The 22,515-nt window shown below is 47.3% G+C and overlaps 1 protein-coding gene across 3 annotated transcripts; it reads right to left on the bottom strand.

The window, feature by feature from the left end:
- Positions 1 to 1,058: 1,058 nt before the first annotated feature.
- On the bottom strand, positions 1,059 to 20,817 carry zhx3b (zinc fingers and homeoboxes 3b). 3 transcript variants are annotated; one of them, XM_079489478.1, is made up of 8 exons: positions 20,400 to 20,817; positions 10,245 to 11,168; positions 9,185 to 9,298; positions 6,141 to 7,946; positions 5,457 to 5,756; positions 4,378 to 4,800; positions 3,702 to 4,182; positions 1,059 to 2,571 (listed from the first exon to the last, which is right to left on the bottom strand). In XM_079489478.1, exons 2-8 carry the CDS (start codon positions 10,977 to 10,979, stop codon positions 2,561 to 2,563), a joined length of 3,870 nt encoding a protein of 1,289 aa, XP_079345604.1. In that variant the 5' UTR covers positions 10,980 to 11,168; positions 20,400 to 20,817; the 3' UTR covers positions 1,059 to 2,560. The 3 variants fall into 3 exon arrangements, with proteins under 3 accessions (XP_079345604.1, XP_079345605.1, XP_079345606.1); XM_079489479.1 differs by having other exon boundaries at positions 1,059 to 2,565; XM_079489480.1 differs by lacking the exon at positions 9,185 to 9,298.
- Positions 20,818 to 22,515: the final 1,698 nt, after the last annotated feature.

Below are 22,515 nucleotides of genomic sequence, written 5' to 3'. Positions count from 1 at the left end.
ACGCGGTGCGAAGCAACACGTTGTGAGCTTATAGATCTGCTATTGTCATTAGTTCTTTGGGTCCCAGGGAGATTTTGGGTCACAGGCCACACTTGTTATGTACATTTCATACTGCCCATATTGCTTTTCTGTTTCTCTATGTCTTTACACATTTCTTGGAAATGCATTATAGGGGCTTGTACCCACCCACCATTTGTTCTACACCTGTGTAAACCTGTGATACGACAGTAAGAGACAAATTAAGTTGGGTGTCCTCGTTTAATTTACTATTTTTAAAAGACTCTTAACTGACCTCACACTAGAGGAAGGCGTATGCACCTGCTTTTTGTAATATTTGGTTATAAGGTTTTGTTTCTGTGTGTATGTTTGTGTATTATATCTTTTGTACCTTGTGTCAATGTCATGTATGTAAAATCATTGCTGTAAATGTTCTTTTTTGTATACAGGGTGCCATTGAAAAAGAGACCCTGGTCTGACTCAATTGGATTCCCCTGAAATAAAGGTTTCAATCAAAACTTTAGACGAGTTGCGATATGGCTGGCTTGCTATGCAGTATATGGACTGAATGCTGGATTGAATATGGACAGCACTGAGACTATTTGAGAAATATTTCTCAATTTATAGTATTTGTTTCCCCCCTGAATTTGTGTTGTATTGCTGTTTTGTGTTGTCTGGTAGTATGTATTGCATGCTACAATTTGTCCACCAGAGGGTGCTAGAAGACACTACCCCACCCCCCAAATGAAAGGCATTCAGTGTCAGCCATCACCTCTAGTTTCATATTCTCCCTGTTTTGACCAAGTAATAACGTCTAAAAAGACAATTAAGAAATGCAGCAAGTCACTGGGTGTTGGTGGCTACATGATATGGTTGGCTTATTTAGAGCTTTGGACTTGAGTTGTGGAGGGAACAGTATTTCATGCATAGTGCACTGCTCAGTCGCACAATTCCTAGCATGTTAAATATATAACCCTCAAATTGAACACTTGCATAATAAGTAAAGCCTTTGTGTTTTAGTATGATAGCAAGCAATATGTCTGCTGCAACAACAAGCAAAGTTTGTTACATTGTGTTTTTATTCTGCAAATAACATCTGTAAAAATTATACAACAGGCCTAGGGATGGGAACTCTGTAGAAGAGTTCCCAATCCTTTTACAGTCAAATTTATTACATAAGAAAGTTCCATAAAAACAGAAATAATACGTACACAGCAGTTACGTACTGAAGCACTTGATGCTAAAACAAACATGTCAGTCAAATGTGTTCACCTTGGTTTTGCTTTTTCTGTTTAGACACCGACAAACAGGGTGCTTGCCCTCTTTGGATGACAGACTTACACACACACTGTCCATATCAAACAAGCACTTTTAATGTCCTCCCGAACAAAGAGTATGTACAAAGAAACAAACCTAACCACAGTAACCCCAGTGTTCCTATTTTGGGCAAATCTTTAAAAAAAAGAAAAAGCGGAAAATACCTGATCTACAAGCTTACAACGCTTTACGATTGCAAATTGCTTTGTGAGCTTGTCGATCGGCTATTTTAATTGCACGTCGTCAGGGCTTTAAGTCCGATTTGTGAGTGATCACCTATCAAAATATCAGCTGTGCTGATTTCACCTGATTGCGTACATGAACAGCGTCGCCCGGCGCATACATACAAAGAGTTCTGGGCGTGAAATGAAGGTCGACAAGCGCGTTATTTCAGAAACCAGGAGGACAAAGCAATATGGAGATGACCAACAGGAAAAAGGGGTTCGTTTGTTTTACTTTTTAAGGCCTGGGCAAGCACCCTGGACTGAAGTGGGATGATTCTTGTGCAGTTTTTGTGTCTTACTGCCAAAACACCTATAAAATATATTTTCTCTGTTAAACAGAACGCTCGTCGCTAAGAGTTCGAATTCTGAGAGAGTTCGGCTTGGTCGATGATATCCGACATCCAGTCGGGAGTGTGAGACGAGATCACCTCCGTCCACCGTTATCCTCTCAACATCTGTTGAGCCCCGTCCCAATCACAATCCAGTCTCTACACTTCTCCCTCCTTCTTCCACATCCACCAAAAGTACCCTCCCCTCCCACCTTCTCCCCTCCTCCGACCGCAGCGAGGCAGGCGGAACAAACACGGCAGCAAAGCACAGCCAGTTCTCCCCCTCCCTCCCTTTCTCAGTCCTGTGCCTCACACTCAGCCTGAACATCCTTTCAAGGGGAAAATGGCGGTTGGGAGGAAGAAGGAGGATACTGTGTCTGTCTGTGTGGGAGAGAGTGGGGAGAGGTAGACGTCGCAGGACAGAGAGGGGAGAGGAGGGGGCTGTAGGCTTTTAGTGTCCATCTCACGTAGTGGTAAAGTGAGAGAAAGAAAAGAGGGTAGGGTCATGGCCAACTCGAGGGGGTGAGAGAAGGATTCGTAAAGGTGGGAGCATTTTCCAGGTCCATTTTCACTGTGATCTTGTTACAATCACATCTGCCTTGTCTGTCCCCCCTCGCCCCCGCCCCCCCAAACACAAAGACCACCTGCATTGAGAATTAGGCCCACCGCTACAGCAAGGGTCTTCTTCCCTCTTCAGTCTGTTCCTGTGGCAAAATAAAAGTAAATTAATTAACAAAGAAAGGAACACAGGACGTTGACCACACATTCTGTCACGTGACTACAAACCTTTTCAAGTCAAGGATGCTAAAAAAAAGTAGCATCCTACATTCGATATTTCTCAAATAGCAGATGTAATAGCTTGCACTGTGAGGTTGAATATCTGCTATTTTTAATTATCTAACATAGAAATGCATAAAGTGGTTAAAGTGATTGTGTGTGATGATGTATTAACATATTATTTTATTTTGAGTACCATGTGACAGGAACATATATCCCAGTATCTTGGATGATAAACACAATGTGAAACGAGATATTCTGGGCAAACACTTTAACCACTTAAATACATGAACTCTAGCGTACCTTCTATTCTGGAGGCAAACATTCAGCGGAAATAGCAGCTCTTACAAGCTTGCAATGCATCGCGTTGCAAAGCTTTCGCTTTGGCTTTTGCCAAAGCTTAACCACTCTTGCCAAAGTGAAAGTGGTTAAGCTAAATGCACACAGCATCGACACAGTGCTGCCAAGCGTGCACAAAAACAAAGGCTGGCCTTCCTTATTTTGTTGTTTTACGTGAATCTTCTATTCTATTGTGAGGACAAAAATAACTAGCATTTTCTCATGCCAATAAAGCTCCTTTGATTTGAATCCCTTGCGTTGACATGCGCCGACGCGCAACAGGACATATCACACCGCTGCGACGACCGCTAAAACCGCTTCGTTGCGTCTCGACCCATTGGTGTGGTTTGGGGTTGAAGACAAAACTATTTTATACTCTCTATGGCTTAGAGTTCTGAAAAGTAGACCCCCGTCCAACTCTGTAGAACCACTGGTATAGAACAGTGGTTCTCAAAGTGGGGTCTTTTAACACTGTAACCCTAATTTATACTTCAGATATTGAACAATTGCCAATCTACAAGCCGCAAGCATGTCTTAATGGGTTAAGTGGTTAATCTATTGATGCCTGAGGCTGAATCAAATTCTGATTAATTCTTTTTTTAAATAGTTATGTTGCTGCATGTATAGCTGTGATGAGACAGAGAGCGCGCCGGCAGAACAACGTATAGGTTGCACCAGGCAGTGTGAGAAGCAGGTGGTACAGAAGCATCGCGCTCACCTTTAGTAAGAGTCACAGTCTTGCCTCTCTGCTCCTCTGGTGCTTTTGTGGTGCCGCCACACACAGACGGTTCAATGTTCTCTTCCTTCACCTCTCCCTGCCGCGGCTGCCCAGGTGAGGACGACGACCCACATTCTCCTTGGCTGCCTTGTGGTTCTGGCGTCGCGCCTCCCGGCGGAGCTGCATCAGATCCTGTCCTATCAGAGGAGCCCGAGGGAATGGCTTCTTCAGATCCCGTCCTATTAGAGGAGCCCGAGGGAGTGGCTTCAGATCCCGTCCTATCAGAGCAGCCATGGGGAGTGGCTTCTTCAGATCCTATCCCATCAGAGCCCGGCAGAGCTGCTTCAGAATCAGATCCTGTGCTATCATCAGCAGTAACAGTAGTGTCTTTATCCAGGGATAGCGCAGCAGCAGCCTTGATGGAGAACCAGTGTCGAACCAGCTCCTCTGTTAAGTTACTAGCCTGAGCCAGCTCCACCACCTGGAATGTAAAACACGCATCTCATGTTATGAAATCAAGCCGAAATATTAACAAAATGGCAGGGCATAAGGGGTAAGGCAGTGAGCAAGATAGGGCTCTTGGTCTAGATGGGAAAAAAGCAGGGGAACCAAGTATAGAGCCCTGGGGGATGAATTACAGTATATAGGGTTTAATTTGTCCAGGAAGGAAGCGTACCTGTGCCTCATCCAGCGTGCCGTTGGCGTCCAGGTGTGCCTGGAGGACCGTGACGTCACCCTTCGCACAGTCCTCCTCGTTGACCAGGACCTGGTACTCCTCCAGCCACTTGAGCGTGCCGTTCTTCTGCACATAGCGGCAGTCGCCGAACCAGCGCACCACCTCGGGCCGGGCCAGCCCCGTGCCGGCGATCAGATGGTCGTACTGGGGCGCGCTGGGCCACTGCGTGCGGGCGTACACCTGCTTGAGCAGGTGGAGCTGCTCCGCCGTCTTCTTGCCCCGGGCGGCGGGCGAGGGCTTCGGGGACGGGGAAGGTTTGGGCGACTTTGGGGTGGTGGACGGGGGAGGGGGGCTGGACGAAGGCGGTGCGGCGGGGCTGTCCGAGGAGCCTTCACCCTCCGGTTTTCCGTTGGCCTCCGTCACCTTCAGCAGTGGGGAAAAGACGGTTTATTGGACTTTAGTGAAAAAAGTGGTAATATCAGTGTCAAAAAGGTCCTGTATTCAACTTACATACTGTAGGTCAACTTAAAGCAGCAAAAGTAAACTTATTCATTATGCAGAAGGCCCATTTCAGAATCATAGATGTTACTGTAATTGGACTATATATTATTACTATATATTCATCATAGCCAGGAACTCACAATCTGTAAATAATAATAATAATAGAGTAGAAATAAGTATAAGTATCAAGAAATGGAAATATTCAAGTAGAGAGTAAGAGTTACTAAAGCAAAATAAAATCTCTCGATTGAAAAATGGTGTTTACACACGGTTACTATTAGTAATATTGTTCCTGCTCTTCTACCTACTGTCCGACTGATTTACAAAGCTCACGACGTGTTGTAGACCGGCTGTGAACTAGAACTAAGACAAGCCTTAGTTCTACTGGATCTCTTCTCCACTAGTCCATTTAGTCTAAATCCTCCTCAGTTGTTGAGGAAATTGTCAGTATATTTAGTCATCGTTTTAGTCACCATAGCTTAGTTTTCATTTAGGTTTCGTCAGTGAAAAAAAAGTAGTCGACTAACATTTTTCGTTGTAGTTTCAGTCGAAATGAACAGTGCTTTGCAGCAACTCACCTTCAGCGTCTTTAGATTGACCTTGATGGGGTTGACTTTGGGCTCCCCGGAGGGGCCCTCCTCTCCTTTCTGCTCACCCGCCCCCCCCACCCCCCCGGCCGCCTCCAACAGCATGTCCTCCTCCTCCCTCACCGCCCGCTCCGCCTCCTCCTTCTTCTTCTCGACCGCCACCCGCTTCCTCTTGTCGGCGAACCAGCCATGGATCTCCCGCCGCGTCATCTTGGTCTCGGTGCGCAGCCGGTCCACCTCCTCTCCGGAGGGGTCAGCGTCCTGTGCGAAGCTGGCCTCTAGCGCCCTCACCTGGACAACGGGAATAGGAAATCAATTACCAAATTACAATGGTTTTTAAAAAAATAATAATAATAAATAACAGCCTCATTATATGAGGAAAAAGTACTTTAATCAACTTCGTTGATCTGATTGAGTCGTTATGGCAATTCAGATTCCAAACCAAGTACAGAGCATATGGTAAAGTTTACTAAATATTGATGGTTTCAGTGGTAAAATATCTGAAATAAACAAAAAACCATACATTGGTGATACCGTAGTTTCATTGACTATCTAAGGGGTCCTTGGACTAGGGTCTAAATGCTGTGGTTAAAACAACGCTCTGCTCCGAGTGCACATTCCTCATGCAAAACAAAAAGGCTTTACCATTTACATACAAAAAACTTTGAGTCGCACCTGGTGAGGTTCCCTTTCTTTGTAGCGGATTGCTGTGAAGTCCGGAGACGGTGGTCTGGGGGGCCGACGGGACGGCGTGGAGGGAGAGGTGGGAGTCTGAGAGGGAGGGGGGCTGAGGGGGGCTCCGCCCGCCTGCTGGGGCGTCTTGGGCGTCGAGGCCTGCTGGGGCGTCTTGGTGCCGCCAGAGGAGTCCTGCTTGGGCGTCTTGGCTCCCCCAGAGGCCTGCTGGGTCGTTTTGGAGCCAGCAGAGGAACTGCTATCCGAGAGGTCCATAGGGGTGGCGCTACCGGTCTCGGACGCCGCACCCGAAGCACTTCTACCACTCCCCCCCGTTCCGGCCGCGAAGCCGGACTTGGTCTTTTCGCCCGGCGTTGTCGTTTTGGAGCCCTTGAGGTTGCGGAAGTGGTATCGCCGGTCGCTGAACCATTTGCGGACCTCCCGCACGGTCAGCCCCGTCATGGAGATGAGGCGGTCCACCTCCTCCTGGTTGGGGAACTGGTTGAGCACAAAGCTGTCTTTAAGGGCGGCCAGCTGCTCCTGGGACTTCTTGCCCTTGTAGAAGCTGGGGTCCAGGAATGTGTTGGGGAGGGCCGTCTGGGAGCTCGGTGTGCCGCTTGAGGGAGCCGCAGCGGGGGAGGGGGATGAGGATTTGGGGACAGGGGAGGAAGCGGCTTCGATTTGGATGCCTGGAGAGTTACTGGTGGTGGTGGGGGGTGTGGGGGTGTTTCGGGGAGCTGTGCTTGTGGGGACACTGGCTGTGCTGGTGCTGGTGTTGCTTTTGTTGCTGCTGCTAATAACATCTTTGCTCTTCTGTCCGCTGCCGCCATTTTTGCTGCTGTTGCTATCGTTAGGTTTGATGTCCGTGCTGCTTTTAACGTCAGTGTGAACTTTGTTTTCACTGTTGCTCTTATTAGTAGTGCTGGTGTTATTGGTCTTGTTGTTGATACCGTTGTTTTTCTTTTCACAGCTGCCTTTAGCAGCACTTGCACTGCTGGCGTTATTGCTCTTGTCCCCGACATTAGCGTTGCTGCCGCTAGGCTTACCGTTGACACTGCTGACTTTGCCGTTGGTATTGCTATGGTGGTTGCTGTGACCGAGACTAAGGTTGATGACGCTAGCGTGACTTCTAATGCTACTACTGCTATTGCTGTTACTACTGCTGCCACTACTGATAACCGACCCACCACTCCGGCTACCGCTGCTGCTGCTGATGACGTTGTGCCCACCGCTGCTGCTGCCCACCGTGCCAACCACCATGCTGATGCCCTTATCCGCCACCAGGGCAGCGGCGGGCCGTGCTTGCATCATGGGCCGAGCCGCAGCCTGGGGCTTGGGCGTGACGGCCAGGGCCATGGGCGTGCTGCTGACTTGGATGCCGTTGGTCATGGTCATGGGCTGGGTGACGATCACCCCTCCCTGGCTGAGCAGCGAGCCCTGGAGGATGTGGGGGATGCCCGTGGGCCCCAGCTGGGCCGGCAGCACCGTGAAGGTGTGCTGGGCCTGGTGGTGGCCGTGGTTCTGCCGGTGGTGGTGCTGCTGGGAGCTGGGTGGCGCCGTCTGGATGATGGTGTTGAACATCTTCCGCCGGGCCTCGTCGATCTCCTCGGGCGACCAGCTGATGCCCTGCTTCAGCCGCTGCGCCGTGAACCAGATCTTGATCTGCTCCTCGGGGAACTTGGTGACCACGGTCAGATAGCACAGCTCGGCCTTGGTGGGGTACGGGAACTTGCTGAAGGAGGTCTTCAGGAAGGACGAGGAGTCCATGGATGCGCTGTACGTGGGGATGCTGCTCAGAGGAATCATCACCTGTGATAAAGAACAAAAAGAAAATTATGAGACAATAATACAATTATTTTGTCACTGTCGGGGCAGAAACCTTTCAGAGCCATATTTTAACTTTTAGATTATTCTACAGCGTCACACAAAACCATCAAAAGTAGTGGATGCTACTTCTCCTGAAATGTTACAGTTTTCCACCCGACAGACGATTTGTTTATGATTTAACATTGTCCGCAAACACATCTGGACTTTTGTTCACCGGAATGAAAGAAACAATTCTTTATCTTTCTAACACAGTCAAATTGTTTTCAAATATTCACTGAGGCAGCTCGAATTGCAGATTGTCATCAGAATGTTCTTGAGGAGAAAAGGGTCCCCTGTAGGGTGCAGAATAATGTTTGAATTGGACCCATTTCACATGCAAAGCAGCTCACAATGTTCATGTTTAACATTTCCTCTTCATGGTAATCTGTCGATTCATACAGCACTGCTGCACATACACATCCAGAGCATGCATTTAGTACTGTTGATGAATGCATTGTTTAATCTATTTAGTCGATTTCCAGATACACACATCTTTATTTATAGTTACAAAATATGAAGAAAATAAATAACTATTGCGGTTTGACTAAATCCCACAAATAATCCACACACACATTTTTGAGGGGTGCTAGTTGAAATGAGATTAACTGCATGAACCGTAGTGTCCCTATACTGGTGTTAAAACACATCTGTATGTCTTTGGTCATTATATATATTTTTTTAAATCATACCAGTGTAAAGTGAGGGGCGCTCTTATCATCGTACATCATCATGACGTAACATGTCGATTTGCTCAGACACATGACGTAAATTCTCCGTTCATTGTCAATGGGAATTTTATGTTTGTGTAGGACGAAAAAAGCCGATTTGCTCAGACACATATGACGTAAATACTCCATTTATTGTCAATGGAAATGTTATGTTTGTGTAAGATGATAATCTACAATAATAGCTGAAAAAAAAGATACGTGTAGAAAGAAATATTTTTTTCGAGCGATCTAAATAAGCCATTTTGCCTTGAGATCCAGCTGAGCTGAGCTGCGCTGCACTGTGCTCTGGATGTTATGTAATATTTCACGTGTACCACTCGTTATTGGATATATTAACGTCAGAAACTTGCTACTGCAGAATTCTCCTTTAACATGAAAACGCTTGAGGACCACTGCACGACTGTACACAAGTCAAACAGCCTCACGTGTTGTTTATCATCCACAAAGAATTACCTTGGGCAGGTTTTTGGAAGAAACGGAGTGCGACGAGGCAGAGGAGAGGATGGGGGAGGAGAGCGTGATGGGAGCCGTCTGGTGGAGGCTCCTGTTCTGGACCACAGACACCACCTGGACCAACCACAACACACAATTCAAAACCCATCTTAACCCAATTTGTGCCCAAGTCGTCTCCAGACGTCCTGGGAATTATCCCATGGTGTGCCCAAGATGTCTGTACACGTCTTGGGCACACGAAAAAAATCGGATGGGCACCCCACGTCGCTATTTTGAAAGAATACAAGGGCACACAAACTGTAAGCCTGATAGTGTTCAAATGTCTACCATTTGTACAGTGTCAGAGTTACAGACCTGTAAGGGTCCCTGTGGGACCCTCTCGAGGAACCCCACTGAGAGACCTAATGCATGAATGATTCAATTATATATTCTTTTGTTATAATAGTGGGGTCGAGTCCCCGTCTCTCCAGCTTTTTAATAATAAATACCAATTCCAATTCTATCCAATCAGATGAGAGAGAACTCATACAGGAAGTGAAATTTCAAGTGATGAAACCAAAAACCAAAATGAGAAGACAGAATTGGAACACTATAAAGCTGATAAATGATCTTTGTGGATGATGTATGTATGATGCATCATACATACATCATACATCACATTCCGTGCTCAACCAAACAAATCATCAAAAATGTCATTCCTGTCAAATCACTTTTCTGCCCTGACTTTTATCTTCAATATGTACTTTGTCAATCAAATCATTGCTATGGGGTTGATCAGCCAATGTTTGTGTTCACACAAACCCAGAAAGCTGGGCATAGGAGGGGCTATCACCCCTCAAACATAGGTATTTCAAAACACGTACATCCCCTTTAACCAAAATGGTTAAAGGGGATGGTCTTTTCTGTTTTCATTCGCTAAATATTTTCACAGGAAAGCCAATCTACAGAGAGCTTGTAGATCTGCTATTCTCTGCAAAGGGTTTTCCCTGAACATGGATGCTGCTGGGGTTTAAGTAGTTAATGAGAGGATTAAGGAGACCCGTGGGCCATGCTACGGTACCTGTGTCATAGCAGTCTTGAGCATTGGCAGTGCCCCCGAGCCGTTGACTATCTGGATGGCTGAAGGCAGAGAGACCTTTGTAGTGGCACCGTTGTGGACAATGGTAGGGACATGTGTGACCGTCACCGCAGGCGTCTCTTTCTTCTCCGACTCTCGGGAGGCAGCAGAGCCAGAGTGAAGCTCCTCATCGGAGGCCGCGTGAGGCACAGCTATCCTCCTGGACTCGAATTTGCCCTTCAGCATTCTCATAATGGGGGTTTTGGTGATAGAAATCTCCGCGTCTTTCCCCATGGCGTCCGTCCCCATGACCAGATGCTGCTCAACCACCACCTTCCTGTCCCGTCTCCTCAGCTGCAGCGTGGTGTTGAACGTGCTGGGGTGCACCCGGGCGTTGTGCAGGGCCAGGCCCTCGAACTTGGCCGCCGACACGCTGCAGTCCACGCACAGGAAGCTGGGGTCGGCGCGGAAGTCGGGGTGTCCGCTGTACACGTGGTCCAGGAACAGGTTGAGGTCGTGGGTCTCGAAGTTGCACGGCCTACAGGTGTAGGTGCCGGCGCCGTCTCTGCTGCCGTGATCCCCCGACTCCGTTTTAGAGGACACCCCCAGGTCGAGGGGGCTCTGTCTGCCTCCTCCTTGGCGAACGAGGATGGGGGGCCCTTGTTCGAGCTCCTCCCGGAGGTGCATGGTCTTGCTAGGGATCATGCAAGGCGTGGTGGACTTCCTCTTGCTGGCCATGGTGTGGCCAGGAGGTGGGTGGGGGGGCTGGTTGAGTGACTGTCTGCGGAACGGGGGATGTGTGTGACTGAGAAAATGGGTGGTTCCTGGTGGGACTATGGGCCAGCCATAGGTGGGAGAATATGGTAACGCGACATCACGTCTGTTGTTGACTCTTGACTTCCTCACTGCAATGCAGGGGGAACAAATCTGAGAATGAAGAGAAAAGAAAATCTTGTTTAATTTTCAAGTCATTATAAATCTTTTTTTCCCTCATTGTAAAATATGCTTACCAATCTTGCACATACCCCCGTTAAGTCTTCCGATAAGAACACAACTTTGACAGCGAGGTTTGAGTTCGTACTGCGCAAATCTCAGTTGGAACTCGAAAAGTTAAAAAAAATGACCAGTCCAGTCCCGTGTAGGATGTTTATTGCAGCCTCTAAAAATCCTTCCTTCGACTTTCAATAAAAATTAAGTCTCGTTCTCACTTCCCCTGCTCCCCTGAAACTCAAGGCTATCTCTTTTATGAGGGCACTCAAACCAAGGGTCTCAGTTCTTCACTAAAGCTTTTTGGGAGAGCTTCTGTCTGCCCCCTTCTTTCCCTTCCCCCACACGGCTCTGTCCCTCTCTCTCTCCCTCACTTCCCCTCCGTTCAAACACACCCCCTCAGAGTAGGTTACAGGAGCACGTACTTTTTTTAAATGCAGAGCTTCCACAGTTACACACAGCCAAAGCCTTGCAAAGATTGCTATAAAAAATACACACTGGAGTGTTGCTTACATGGAATGAAGCAAAATGAAATCTCACGGATGAAACGCGTTATCAGGCAATGTGAAGCAGCGTGAAAGGAGACCATATTGTGTTATTGGCTGAAACATAAGAATTATGATGTTTAGGTAGTAGGTATTATCATTCTAAACCAACGAACAGACGGAGGCTTTAACCTTTACTTTATTATTATTCAAATATCTTTATTGAAGATTTTTCACAGTGTATAAACAAACAGATAAGACCATTATGGTTTTATGGAAGGTGCTTCTGAACATGTATTCTATTGCTAGTTTGACCAATTCTAATACTCTGTAATCTTAAAATAACTAATAACTGGAAATAGCTGATCTACAAGCTCAGCTCATGACACGCTTCCAAATGACTGAAATCAGTCATGGCGAGTCGGTAACTATAATCCATTGTGCTTAAGGAAAAACACTCATTGGCGCAAGTAATAGACTCAAAACATTGTTTTGTTAAGGTGGCATTCACACCTAATTAAATGTACACACGGTCATGAATCTTACAGGAGGAAATTCAAACTTCACCTGTATTCTAAGTACCCCGCCGTCTCTCCTCCACAAAATGGCGACTCTTCCTGTGAAGAACGAACGCAGGCCCTCCCTCCCTCCCTCCATACTGACTGGGTGTTGGTTGGTGATGCATTGGAGGAGGACAGCTCTAGGGGCAATTACACTTCCCAAACACGCCGCAGCAGCCTAACGCCACACGACACACACACACACAGGAGCCAAAGCTCAAAGTCTCACTTGAGCTTGCAACGGAAACCCCTAAAAGCCGGGTCCAAGTTCAAACTAGCTCGTTATAAAATGATAAAACAAGGAATCTGCACCAAACAGCTCGTATTGTACTTTGTAGACAAGCCCACTCTGAAATGATCTATTCTTTCCCTGTGTAAAAAAACCCTGAATTTTAGTGTAAGGCTAAATTTTCTGTCCAAACCCTTGTCTGACAACATCTCACCTTTTGGCATTACAAATACAACAGTAGCACCATCTATGTCAGGTGAGCAATATAGGTCAGAGCCATCTTACTTTAATCCTGCTCTCCTACATCCAAACATACAGGCTCTTGCACGGCTACAGTACACTGGCTCGCACCCTCCACTCCCCCCCTCCTCTCTTTCACTCCTGCACAGTGCACACGCACGGCCTAGCTTTGCCACAGAAAGGTCATGGTACATTAGCTCAAAGCCCAGTTAACCCTCGCAGAACTGGGGCTCTCCAACTGCCCACAACAAACACACACACACACACACACACACACACACACACACACACACACACACACACACACACACACACACACACACACACACACACACACACACACACACACACACACACACACACACACACACACACACACACACACACACACACACACACACACACACACACACACACACACACACACACACACACACACACACACACAAAACAGCACTTTCTTTCCCTCAGTCTAAAATAAAGGTTATAATTATTTGAGAGATCTAATAACCCTTGATCTGTAAATAGTGTATATAAAGTTTATAAACCAATCTATATTTCAGGAGCAGCTTTAGGTTCAGTCTTTGCTTAAATCTGTGTCCCACAGGGGTCTATACTTGGGTCCCCTCATTTCCCCTCTACACCAACTCCCTTTCTTTAGCCAGTCTACAAGCGTTGTGAGACACGTTGTGAGCTTGTAGATCAGCAATGTTTTGTCAAATATTCGTCCCAGAATGTAGTCCTGTTGGGAAATTCATGCTGTTGACAGGTTTCGACGCCAACATCATCACTGATGAGTTTGAAGTTTGAACACTAAAGCCTCAACTTTGGCAGAATTGTTGCGCCGCCATCATCCCACCCAGAAAGAAAGTGAATGATCATTCGCCTTCTATTAGCTACTAAAGGGTAGAACATAGTTTTCTTTCGTCTTTTCTTTTTCCATCCAACAAACAACCAGCGTGGGCTGCACCTCTGCTCGCCTTTGATCGGCGTGCGAGGGGTTAACAAGAAAATGGAGTTTGCCACTGTGTGTGGAGGGAACGTGATGCCCCCTTGTCCCCCCCTCCCTAACCCCCCCAGAGAGAGTAACTGCCCTTGGCTTGGGCTGTTGTGCACCCCTCCTACCCCTTCCTACCCCCTGCCATTCAGTTCTGCATCAGGGGGCACGGCTCTGCCAAGGCAGGCTGGGTCACGTGACCAAACACAAAGGCTTGTGAGTGGGCAGTCCCAGCCATCCATCACGTGGGTCCATGGAGTCGGTTGGTGGGTGGGGGGGGGGGGGGGTGGAGGGGGGCTCAGACAAGACGAGAGAGAGGGAGAGAACGGGAGAGGTTTGTGGGGGATGGGCGGCATGGGTTGGGGTGAGAGTTAGAAGAAGGAGGGTAAGAGAAGAGAAGAGGAGAGGGGGTGTTAACTGTCGCGAAGGAAGCACTGAGGTGTTTCAGCGAGGAATTTTCTGCCCTGATACCACCCCCGCCCCCCCAACCCCACCCGAGCCAACACCACCCCATCATACCAACCCCCGCTCCTCTACGCAGTACGCACGTCGCACCCTCTCTCTCTCTCTCTCTCTCTCTCACACACACACTGCACTACAATCACAGAGTCGTTCCCTTCCCTTTCCCTCCCTCCTATACCCCCCCCCCCCCACCCCTTCCTCGCTGCACTGCGAAGCCTGGAATGTTCCACCCCAAGCGCTTCAGCCAGTGGACACAACCTGAGAGTCTGTTTGTCTATTTCACTATCCCATCCAAATCGTCCTGAACAAGAACAAGATCAACTATCAACTTAAAGAGCACCACAAGCTACAACACAATTCCATTATTAATGCCTTCAAACGAAAGGCACTAGAATTTTAAAGCAGACTATCGACTCTTGGTGACTGACTGACTGATTAACTTATGGTATGCTCAAAATCCAAAGCACAACACTGTCGGTACTCGCCGCACAGATCATCTGTAAAGACTTGGGGCTTTTGCTTGCTGGGCTCAGCGAGCAAAAGAGTCTCATGCACAGAACGGTCTTGAAAAGAAAACCTGTTCCGCAGGAAGGCCCCAACACAGGTGAGGACAGAGTACAGACCGTGCAATACGGGTTGAGCCGTTATATAGGTGAGCTGAAGTGGGTAGTTCTTTGCCTCAGTGCTGCCTGCGGTGGTGCCAGGCTCAGACGAGTTGACTTGTTGACTCACTGCTACAGTTATGAGGCCATCGGCCAAAAACTCCCAATTTGGGTCAGAAATGTTGAGCACAGCCTCGCCGTGCTGCTGCTGACGACAGTGGTGTTTGTGTCCGTGGTTGTGTGAGCGCTCGCATGCGCGTGGGTTTCCTGTGTGATGTTTTTTTTTTAGTCGAGCGATAGTGTGTTGCGACTACGTGTGGTGTGCGGGGGTGGGTGCCTGCATGCCTGTGTGCGAGGCTTGTTTACAGAGATTGTTGAGGGCAGGCGGCCATTTTCCTGTGTGACACAGAGAAGCATAAAAGCCTGCCCGCCCCGGCTGTGACACACACACACTGTGTTTTTGTCCTGTGTGCCTCGCTCGCAACCTACATTATATATCCAAGGCAACATCCATGGCACTGAGTGGCACGGCCTTCAATCAACCACTGGGTCTGAGCCTACGCTGTATCCTAGTAGAGGCCAATAATAACCCTACTCACACTCACATTATACAGCCTTAAAGCTCAAAATAGTCTGGCTGCATAATAGCCGAGCCCCGTACGCCCGAACAAAATGACTCCTCTCTGCTGAGAGATGCTGTAGGAATGTTGAACGTCTGTCAGTGTTCCTCCTGTCTGCAACAAAATGTTATAAGCGAAGAAGACAGAGCAGTGTTTGTCAAACATTTCCCATGTCCCCAAAATGATATCGTCTCTGTCGTGTGGAAACCTCATATATATTACTTTTTTTACGTAGCAGATCTACCAGCTCGAAACTCGCACCACGTTTCGAGCTTGTGGATGTGGTACTTTTGATGCCTTTGTGTGACGCTGTAGATCAAGTAGGGCGTTAATTTATGGAAAAAAACACAATTTCTTTTCAATATGGAGATTGGAGATAAGAGGTTTCCGCCCAACAGCCGACGATATGTACGTATTTGGCCGCAGAAAAGGTTTGTGCATGGAAGATTAAGAGAACCTGTGTCAATTATTTTTTTGCAGAAAAAGTAACCGGAAAATAAAATTTAGCTTACTTTATTTATTTTTATTATTCCTTATTTCCCCCACCACGGAGGGAGTGTTCCCCCACTTTGAGAACCAGAGGATAGGTGTGCATTGTGCAATAGCTGTACACCTCTTGCACTGTTTGTTCCATGGTTCCATGTTTGCTCCGCTCCTCACTTCTCCACCCCTCTTTTTTTTCCTCTACCCCCCCCCCCCCCCAAGCCTTCCCTGCCTCCACACCCACCTCTCCCCCTCCTTTCTTTCTCCCCCCCCCCCCACCCCCTCCCTCCCTCGCTCTCTGAACAAGTTCGGCCCAGTGAGACGGGTCGGCAGCGCCACTGGTGTGTTACTGTCCCCATGGCAACCACCTCCTACCCCCTCTCCCCCACCCTCCCCAGCTCATTTCTCTAAGGCACACGCGTGTGTGCAGACTCAGTGCACGCACGCGCGCGCGCGCGCACACACACACACACACACGCACGCACGCACGCACGCACGCACGCACGCACGCACGCACGCACGCACGCACGCACGCACGCACGCACGCACGCACACCTAAACATGCACACATATGCCATCAAGTCCCTGGCTGTAGCAGGGCTTGTTTTTTCCACACAGCGCTGTGTGAGTGGTGATTGGAGAGTCCCTGCCCTGCTCCTATTTCAGCGGCTCACTCACGCGGTGTGCATGTCTCCCGAGCTAGGTGTGGTCGCTGTCGCCACTGCACGCCATTGGTCAGAGGGCCAATGGCGTTTTCTCTTCCTGTTCACTCAGTAGTGCTTCTAGAGACTCTCTGTCCAGACATCTGTCTGGACTAGCGTGCCCTGTCCGTCCGTTCCCCGTGGCTCTCTTGCTGGATGTTGGCTCGGTTCACTGCAGCTAGGATTCTCTATTCAGTAGGCGAAATGGGGCACAGGGATACACAATGCAGGGCTCGAGCCCGAACGCATGCCATCCCCTTTCAGAGACGCCGCTACCGACAAACGTTACAGAGTCCAGAGACCCGACTATCAATTCTATACCAAATTACAAACCATTCGCCACTTGTGTTCTCTGTACAAATCCCTTTCAACCGTCCTAGGCCCCCACTTTACCAGCTCTGACCAACTTAACCGTCAGTCAACTCCAATGTATACCTCTGCCGATGCCAATGGCCTAAGAAGAACCTACGGGAGCCTACGGGAGCGTAGACATACACACACACACACTTTGGGTTGTTCCATTTCTCGACGACAATGCAAATGAGGGTGACCTCAATGTCTTTCGAGAATAAATAAAGGTTTGAATTAATTAATTTGTTTTCACCCAATTCCAGTAACTATAAGAAAACCACTCAATGATGGCGTGATCTACAATGCCATTCATTCGTCTGCCTGTTGGTCCTCGAGTCCCGTTTTGGCTGCTCCCAGGTCAAGAGAGCGGGACTGGGCTCGGCTGTCGTGTGGGTTGCGAAAGGCTGCATTGCTGTGGCCACTGGCAGTGCAGGCGTTAAAATTGGGCTGTTAAGAAAGGGGAGGGAGAGAAAAATGGCGGAGCAGCACCATGCTCTATTCTGTGTCCAACCTAAAATGGCTGACATCACAGGCTGTTAACCAGCCAGGCAGAGCAGACTAGAGGCAGGGCTGCTACTGTGCTGCTGACCCAAAGCTGCTTGCTCTGGACGACGTGGGACCGGAGCACACTACACTGTTCTTGCTTCCACTCAGCAGAGCCTGAAGCTTGGCTTATACTTAGTTGTGTGCCGGTGTTGTGCTCAGATCAGATCTACAAGCTCACAACGCAACGCGTCCGGTTCGTGCCGCATTCGTGGCGCGTTGCGTTGTACTGCATATCTGCCATTTACGGCAGGCAATACCAGCGTGCATCTAAGTATAACAGAGACTTGAGCTCTAGCAGTGGACAGGTTTTTTGGGGGGAGGTGAATTTGGTAGAGATCTGCAGGTCTAGGAACACAGGTAGAGATAAGACACGTGGGTGAAATTCCAGCAGTGAGACCGTGTTCCTGTTCACCAAGCACTGACTCAAAGGAATGCTTGAAATTACAACTAAATACAATTTACTTAACTTGAGTGGGGTCCCACAGGGTTCCATATTAAGGTCCACTTAGTGTTTCCCTCTATACCTTGTAGAGTGGCTATTTTCGCCAAATGTTTGCCACAGAATAGGGGAGGGGCGTTAGGGTTTGTGTGATTAAGCAATGAGCTGGCCAGCCAATTCTTTACAAAACAATAAAAGGTGAGCAAAAACAAAGAAAAGTATCTGTGAACTGTCAAAGCAACATCCACCAACATGGTTCATGTTGTGATAGTTTGGAGATCGGGCCAAAAACCTGGTGGTTCCCATACGTTGTTATACTCGATTGAATTACTCTCAACACAAAAAAGGCATGCCAAAACAAAAATATTACTTACATTGACAGAGATAAGACAGATAAAGATAATGTGAGAAGCAGAGAGACAATAGGGAGCAGAGAGAGAGAGAGATGAGATTGATCAGAGAGATATACAACCACATGGACTCAGACTATCACCATGGAAATGCAATAACACACCCTTATCATTAAAGCTAAATAAAATGTCAGCACTGAAAGTGTTTGTATGACCAAGTCCTAATGTGATATTTGTGAAACAGTGTGACACACTTTTTACAATTTTAACACGATATGTAAAATTACGATGTTTTAGTTACATTGTTCCTGCTGTTCTAAATACAGTATAGTGCCAGCGAGGGAAATCACTGATTGAGTGCTTGTATAATGAAATATCCAAGACCATTAGTGTTTTATAGAAGATGCTTCTGAACATATGGCTAGTTTGACCACTTTGAATGCTCGATCTTAAAATAACCGAAAACAGCCGTTCTACAAGCTCGGCTATTCTGCACAACATGCTTCTATAGAAGACATGCTAACTTCTATGGAATCTAAATGACTGACAGAACTTTAATCCATGGGAATAGAAAAGATGCTCTATGGTGGAGGGTCCAAGATTAAGAGCCCCACCCCCCCCCCCCCCCCTCACCCCCAGTCTCTACCCTGAAGAAGAAGAATGACTTGTCATTCTATCTTTTTGATCAGCAACAATGGTATGGCAATTGGCTTAATGTCAAGGGTAATAGCTGTGACACAGGCTGATGAATAGATAGCTGGATTAAGCTGCAGTGTCTATGGCTGCGGAATCACATGGACATCAAACGCAAATTTGCTGTCTGGGAAAAGATTTGCTCTAATCCCCGGAGGCAGCCACACACGCATGACAATGTTGACATGATAAATAATCTAGACAAGTGATGGTGTTCTTATAATTGTGTGTGTGACTGTGTGTGTGTGTGTGTGTGTGTGTGTCTGCCACACAAACAGTGACAGCTAGCTTGTATACAAGAGAAACATCTGGCAGAGTATAGCCATATACTTCAAACTAGGAATATCAATTATAGTAGCATTCAGAACTTAACCAAAAGGGGAACTTCTGTAAGAGTAATACGAGTATGGTCTTTACTCTTACTTATGTTATGTGAGACATCTTGTTGTAATTTGGCACTGCCAATAGAAATAGGTGAAAAACATTTAACAAACTACAAACAACCGTTTGTATTCAGTCAGTTAAATAGACACTGCACGTGGATATTGTGGGGGGAATATACATTGGAGCTATACCAAATAAATGGCAGCACACAGGGGTTTGTTTGTGTACAAGATGTTAACATGGCATATGACAGCTGGCTCTAACTAGCTACAACGTTACAGGGCTTGGGAACAACAAAACACACACACACACACACACACACACACACACACACACAGCAGCAACAACACCACCACCAGACTGCATTAATAAACGTGTAAACAGCGCGTCATATTTCATAACAACCATGCAGGGACAGAAGAATAAGTGATGGAAACAACAAGCCACAAAGACAAAGTGCCTCGAGAAGAGAATGTGTGTCCCGAAAACCGACCATAGAGCTGCTGTTTACAGTGTGGCGCGCGTGTAATGTTGTTCTTGCGCTCAAGTTCCGCGATAATAAATATCCATTATGATATTATTAACCAGTACTTAAGTTGAGCGGAGTCCCCCCAGGGCTCAGAACTAGGCCCCCTGCATGTTTTAACTGCTGCTGCACACTGAATATGTTAGCCGAAAACAGCAGATCATCTGCAAGCTCACAACGCGACGCCTTGCGAGCCAGCAGATCGGCTGCTTTCGCCAAACGGATCGCCACTCTTATGTTTATAATAATGTAACCATTCACACCAGAGCCCCCCCAAAACCACTCGTCGCCCCCCCCTTCACTCGCTGTCGCCATTTTCTAAGGCAAAGCGACATGCAGCTGGTTCTGCTGCTGGTCAGACAGTCAGTATACTGCGAAGCCCGCAAAGGTAAGGTAAGGCTACAATAATAGCCAACTTTGTTAAAGGGTGTCAACAATTTGAACACAATAGAATATGTAAATCTATCTATAGATATCAACATATCATCAAACCCAGAACTCACCTTTCTGTCTTGGATCGGTTCGTACGTGTGGCGTTGCGGAGAGAAAGAGAGAGAGAAAAGTTTTTGACAATTAATGTCTTTTACAAATAACTAACGTGAGATGTTGTGGGGCGTTATGGGTGCCAACTTTTCGGTGTAAGGAAGCCCCCCTCCTCGCTTCTCTCCTCTCCCATCGGGTGGTGGTGAAGATGATGATGATGATGATTCCCCCAGGCAGTGGTGGTGCTACAATGGCCCCGTAGAGTAGAGAAAGAGCACCTCTTGTTTATTTGGGATGGTCTGATCAGTTGGTTCTGAGTTCTGACTGTGTTAGCCTGGGAGAGCAGACTAGGGGGAAATACGGCGTACGTACCGACCGAGGCTGGTGGAGAGGCGACCCACGTCACCACGTGACGCCGACGTCACTTACTTTGACGAGAGCTCCACCACCACACACACACCGAGAGAGAGACTAGAGAGAGAGAGAGAGAGGTAGGTAGGTGGGGGGGGGGGGGAGAGAGGGGCAGGAAAGTGAGTCAGGCAGCCTGGCTCAGCCTGGCTGCATCCCATTGTCATGTGCATGGCATTGATCAAGGGATCATCACATACAGCAGTCTAGGATAGTCTAGGATTGATTATTTAATTGTCCTCTAGCAATTATTCTATCAATCATTACCTTGTCAACTGTGTTGCACAAAGATTAGCCAGTCTACAGCTCACAGCGGCTCGCATCGTGATGCCTTGTGAGCTTGTAGATCGGTATTTCAGTTATCGATTATTTTTCATGATCAATTAAATTGATCAGTTGGAGTAACTGTATAATAACACACACACACACACACACACACACACACACACACACACACACACACACACACACACACACACACACACACACACACACACACACACACACACACACACACACATGTCCCCCAGGTGACCCTTCTTAAAGTTAATTTGTTCCGATTGTTTAACAACATATATTAGGCTAATCAATCTTCATAATATCAAGACTAGACAGGATGGATGAGATAAGATAAAGCTTCATTGATCCCAGCATGCAGACTCTGGGGGAAATGTATAGGTGTCTAATAGCAGAACTGCACAGAAGAGGTACAGGAATGAGATAAGAGTCAAGAAACCAACTACAGGGGTCTTCAGGGGGTCTGGAACACCTAGGGGGTCTTCAGGGGGTCTGGGACACCTATAGGGGGTTACCAGGGGGGCTGCCAAATCTTTGTGTGATTGGTATTTCTTTTTCCTTTTAATCATTATTAAGGGGATCAGTCTAAGGCCTCACCCCCCGAACCCACCTCACCCCTGCCCACTTTGACAGGCTGGAATGGCTTAGGGTCGACGACAGAGTACAGCATCTTGCAATGGGTCTGGTCCACAAGATTCGATACACCACCAAGATACCCATGTACCTGTCTAGATACTTCCTTAATGTTAACGAAGTCCACACCCATAACACCAGAGGAAGTGCAACGAACCATGTACAACCCAGATTCGGCACAAACAAGGGACTAAATTATTTTCGCTCCTATGCCACCAAAATGTGGAACGCCCTACCAACAGTCATTAAGACATGTGAATCCCTTGACTCCTTCAAAACCGCTCTCAAAGGGCACCTACGGACGTCTGCAATTCGAAACTGGCCTCCGTAAAATCTGAATCCCCCCCCCACCGCCCACCCCTTTTTCCCCTCACTGTATATGTTTCTTTTCCCTTTTTACCTCCCTTATGATGAATTCCTGTTCTGTTCTTTGACTATATATAGAAGTGTCTATTTGTACGTCTCTAAATGTTTTGATGAATTGAACAAGGTGGACCCTCTTGTAAACAAGTGTAATGCTTAATTGGGTTACACTCACAGTTAACAGTCTTTGTATTGAGTTTGTGCTTGAAATGTACTGTAATTCTGCAAACTGTTAATAAATATTTCAATCAATCAATCAATCAGTCCCCCCTCTCGAGAGACTATTAACCACTTGACCCTATATCCCTGTTCTTAGGAGAACTTTTAACATATAGCTCTCTCGCAGCAAGTAACTATAGCAGATCTAAAGGTCATATTATATAACACCTAGATCGGCAGGGAAAAAGAGCAGACTTAGTACGGAGTGAAAGGTCA

Source organism: Electrona antarctica (assembly GCF_951216825.1).
Source record: "Electrona antarctica genome assembly, chromosome: 2".
In the NCBI taxonomy this organism is placed as follows: domain Eukaryota; kingdom Metazoa; phylum Chordata; class Actinopteri; order Myctophiformes; family Myctophidae; genus Electrona; species Electrona antarctica.
The sequence above is the reverse complement of the archived record's forward strand: the minus strand, read 5'-3'. Positions and strand labels throughout refer to the sequence as shown.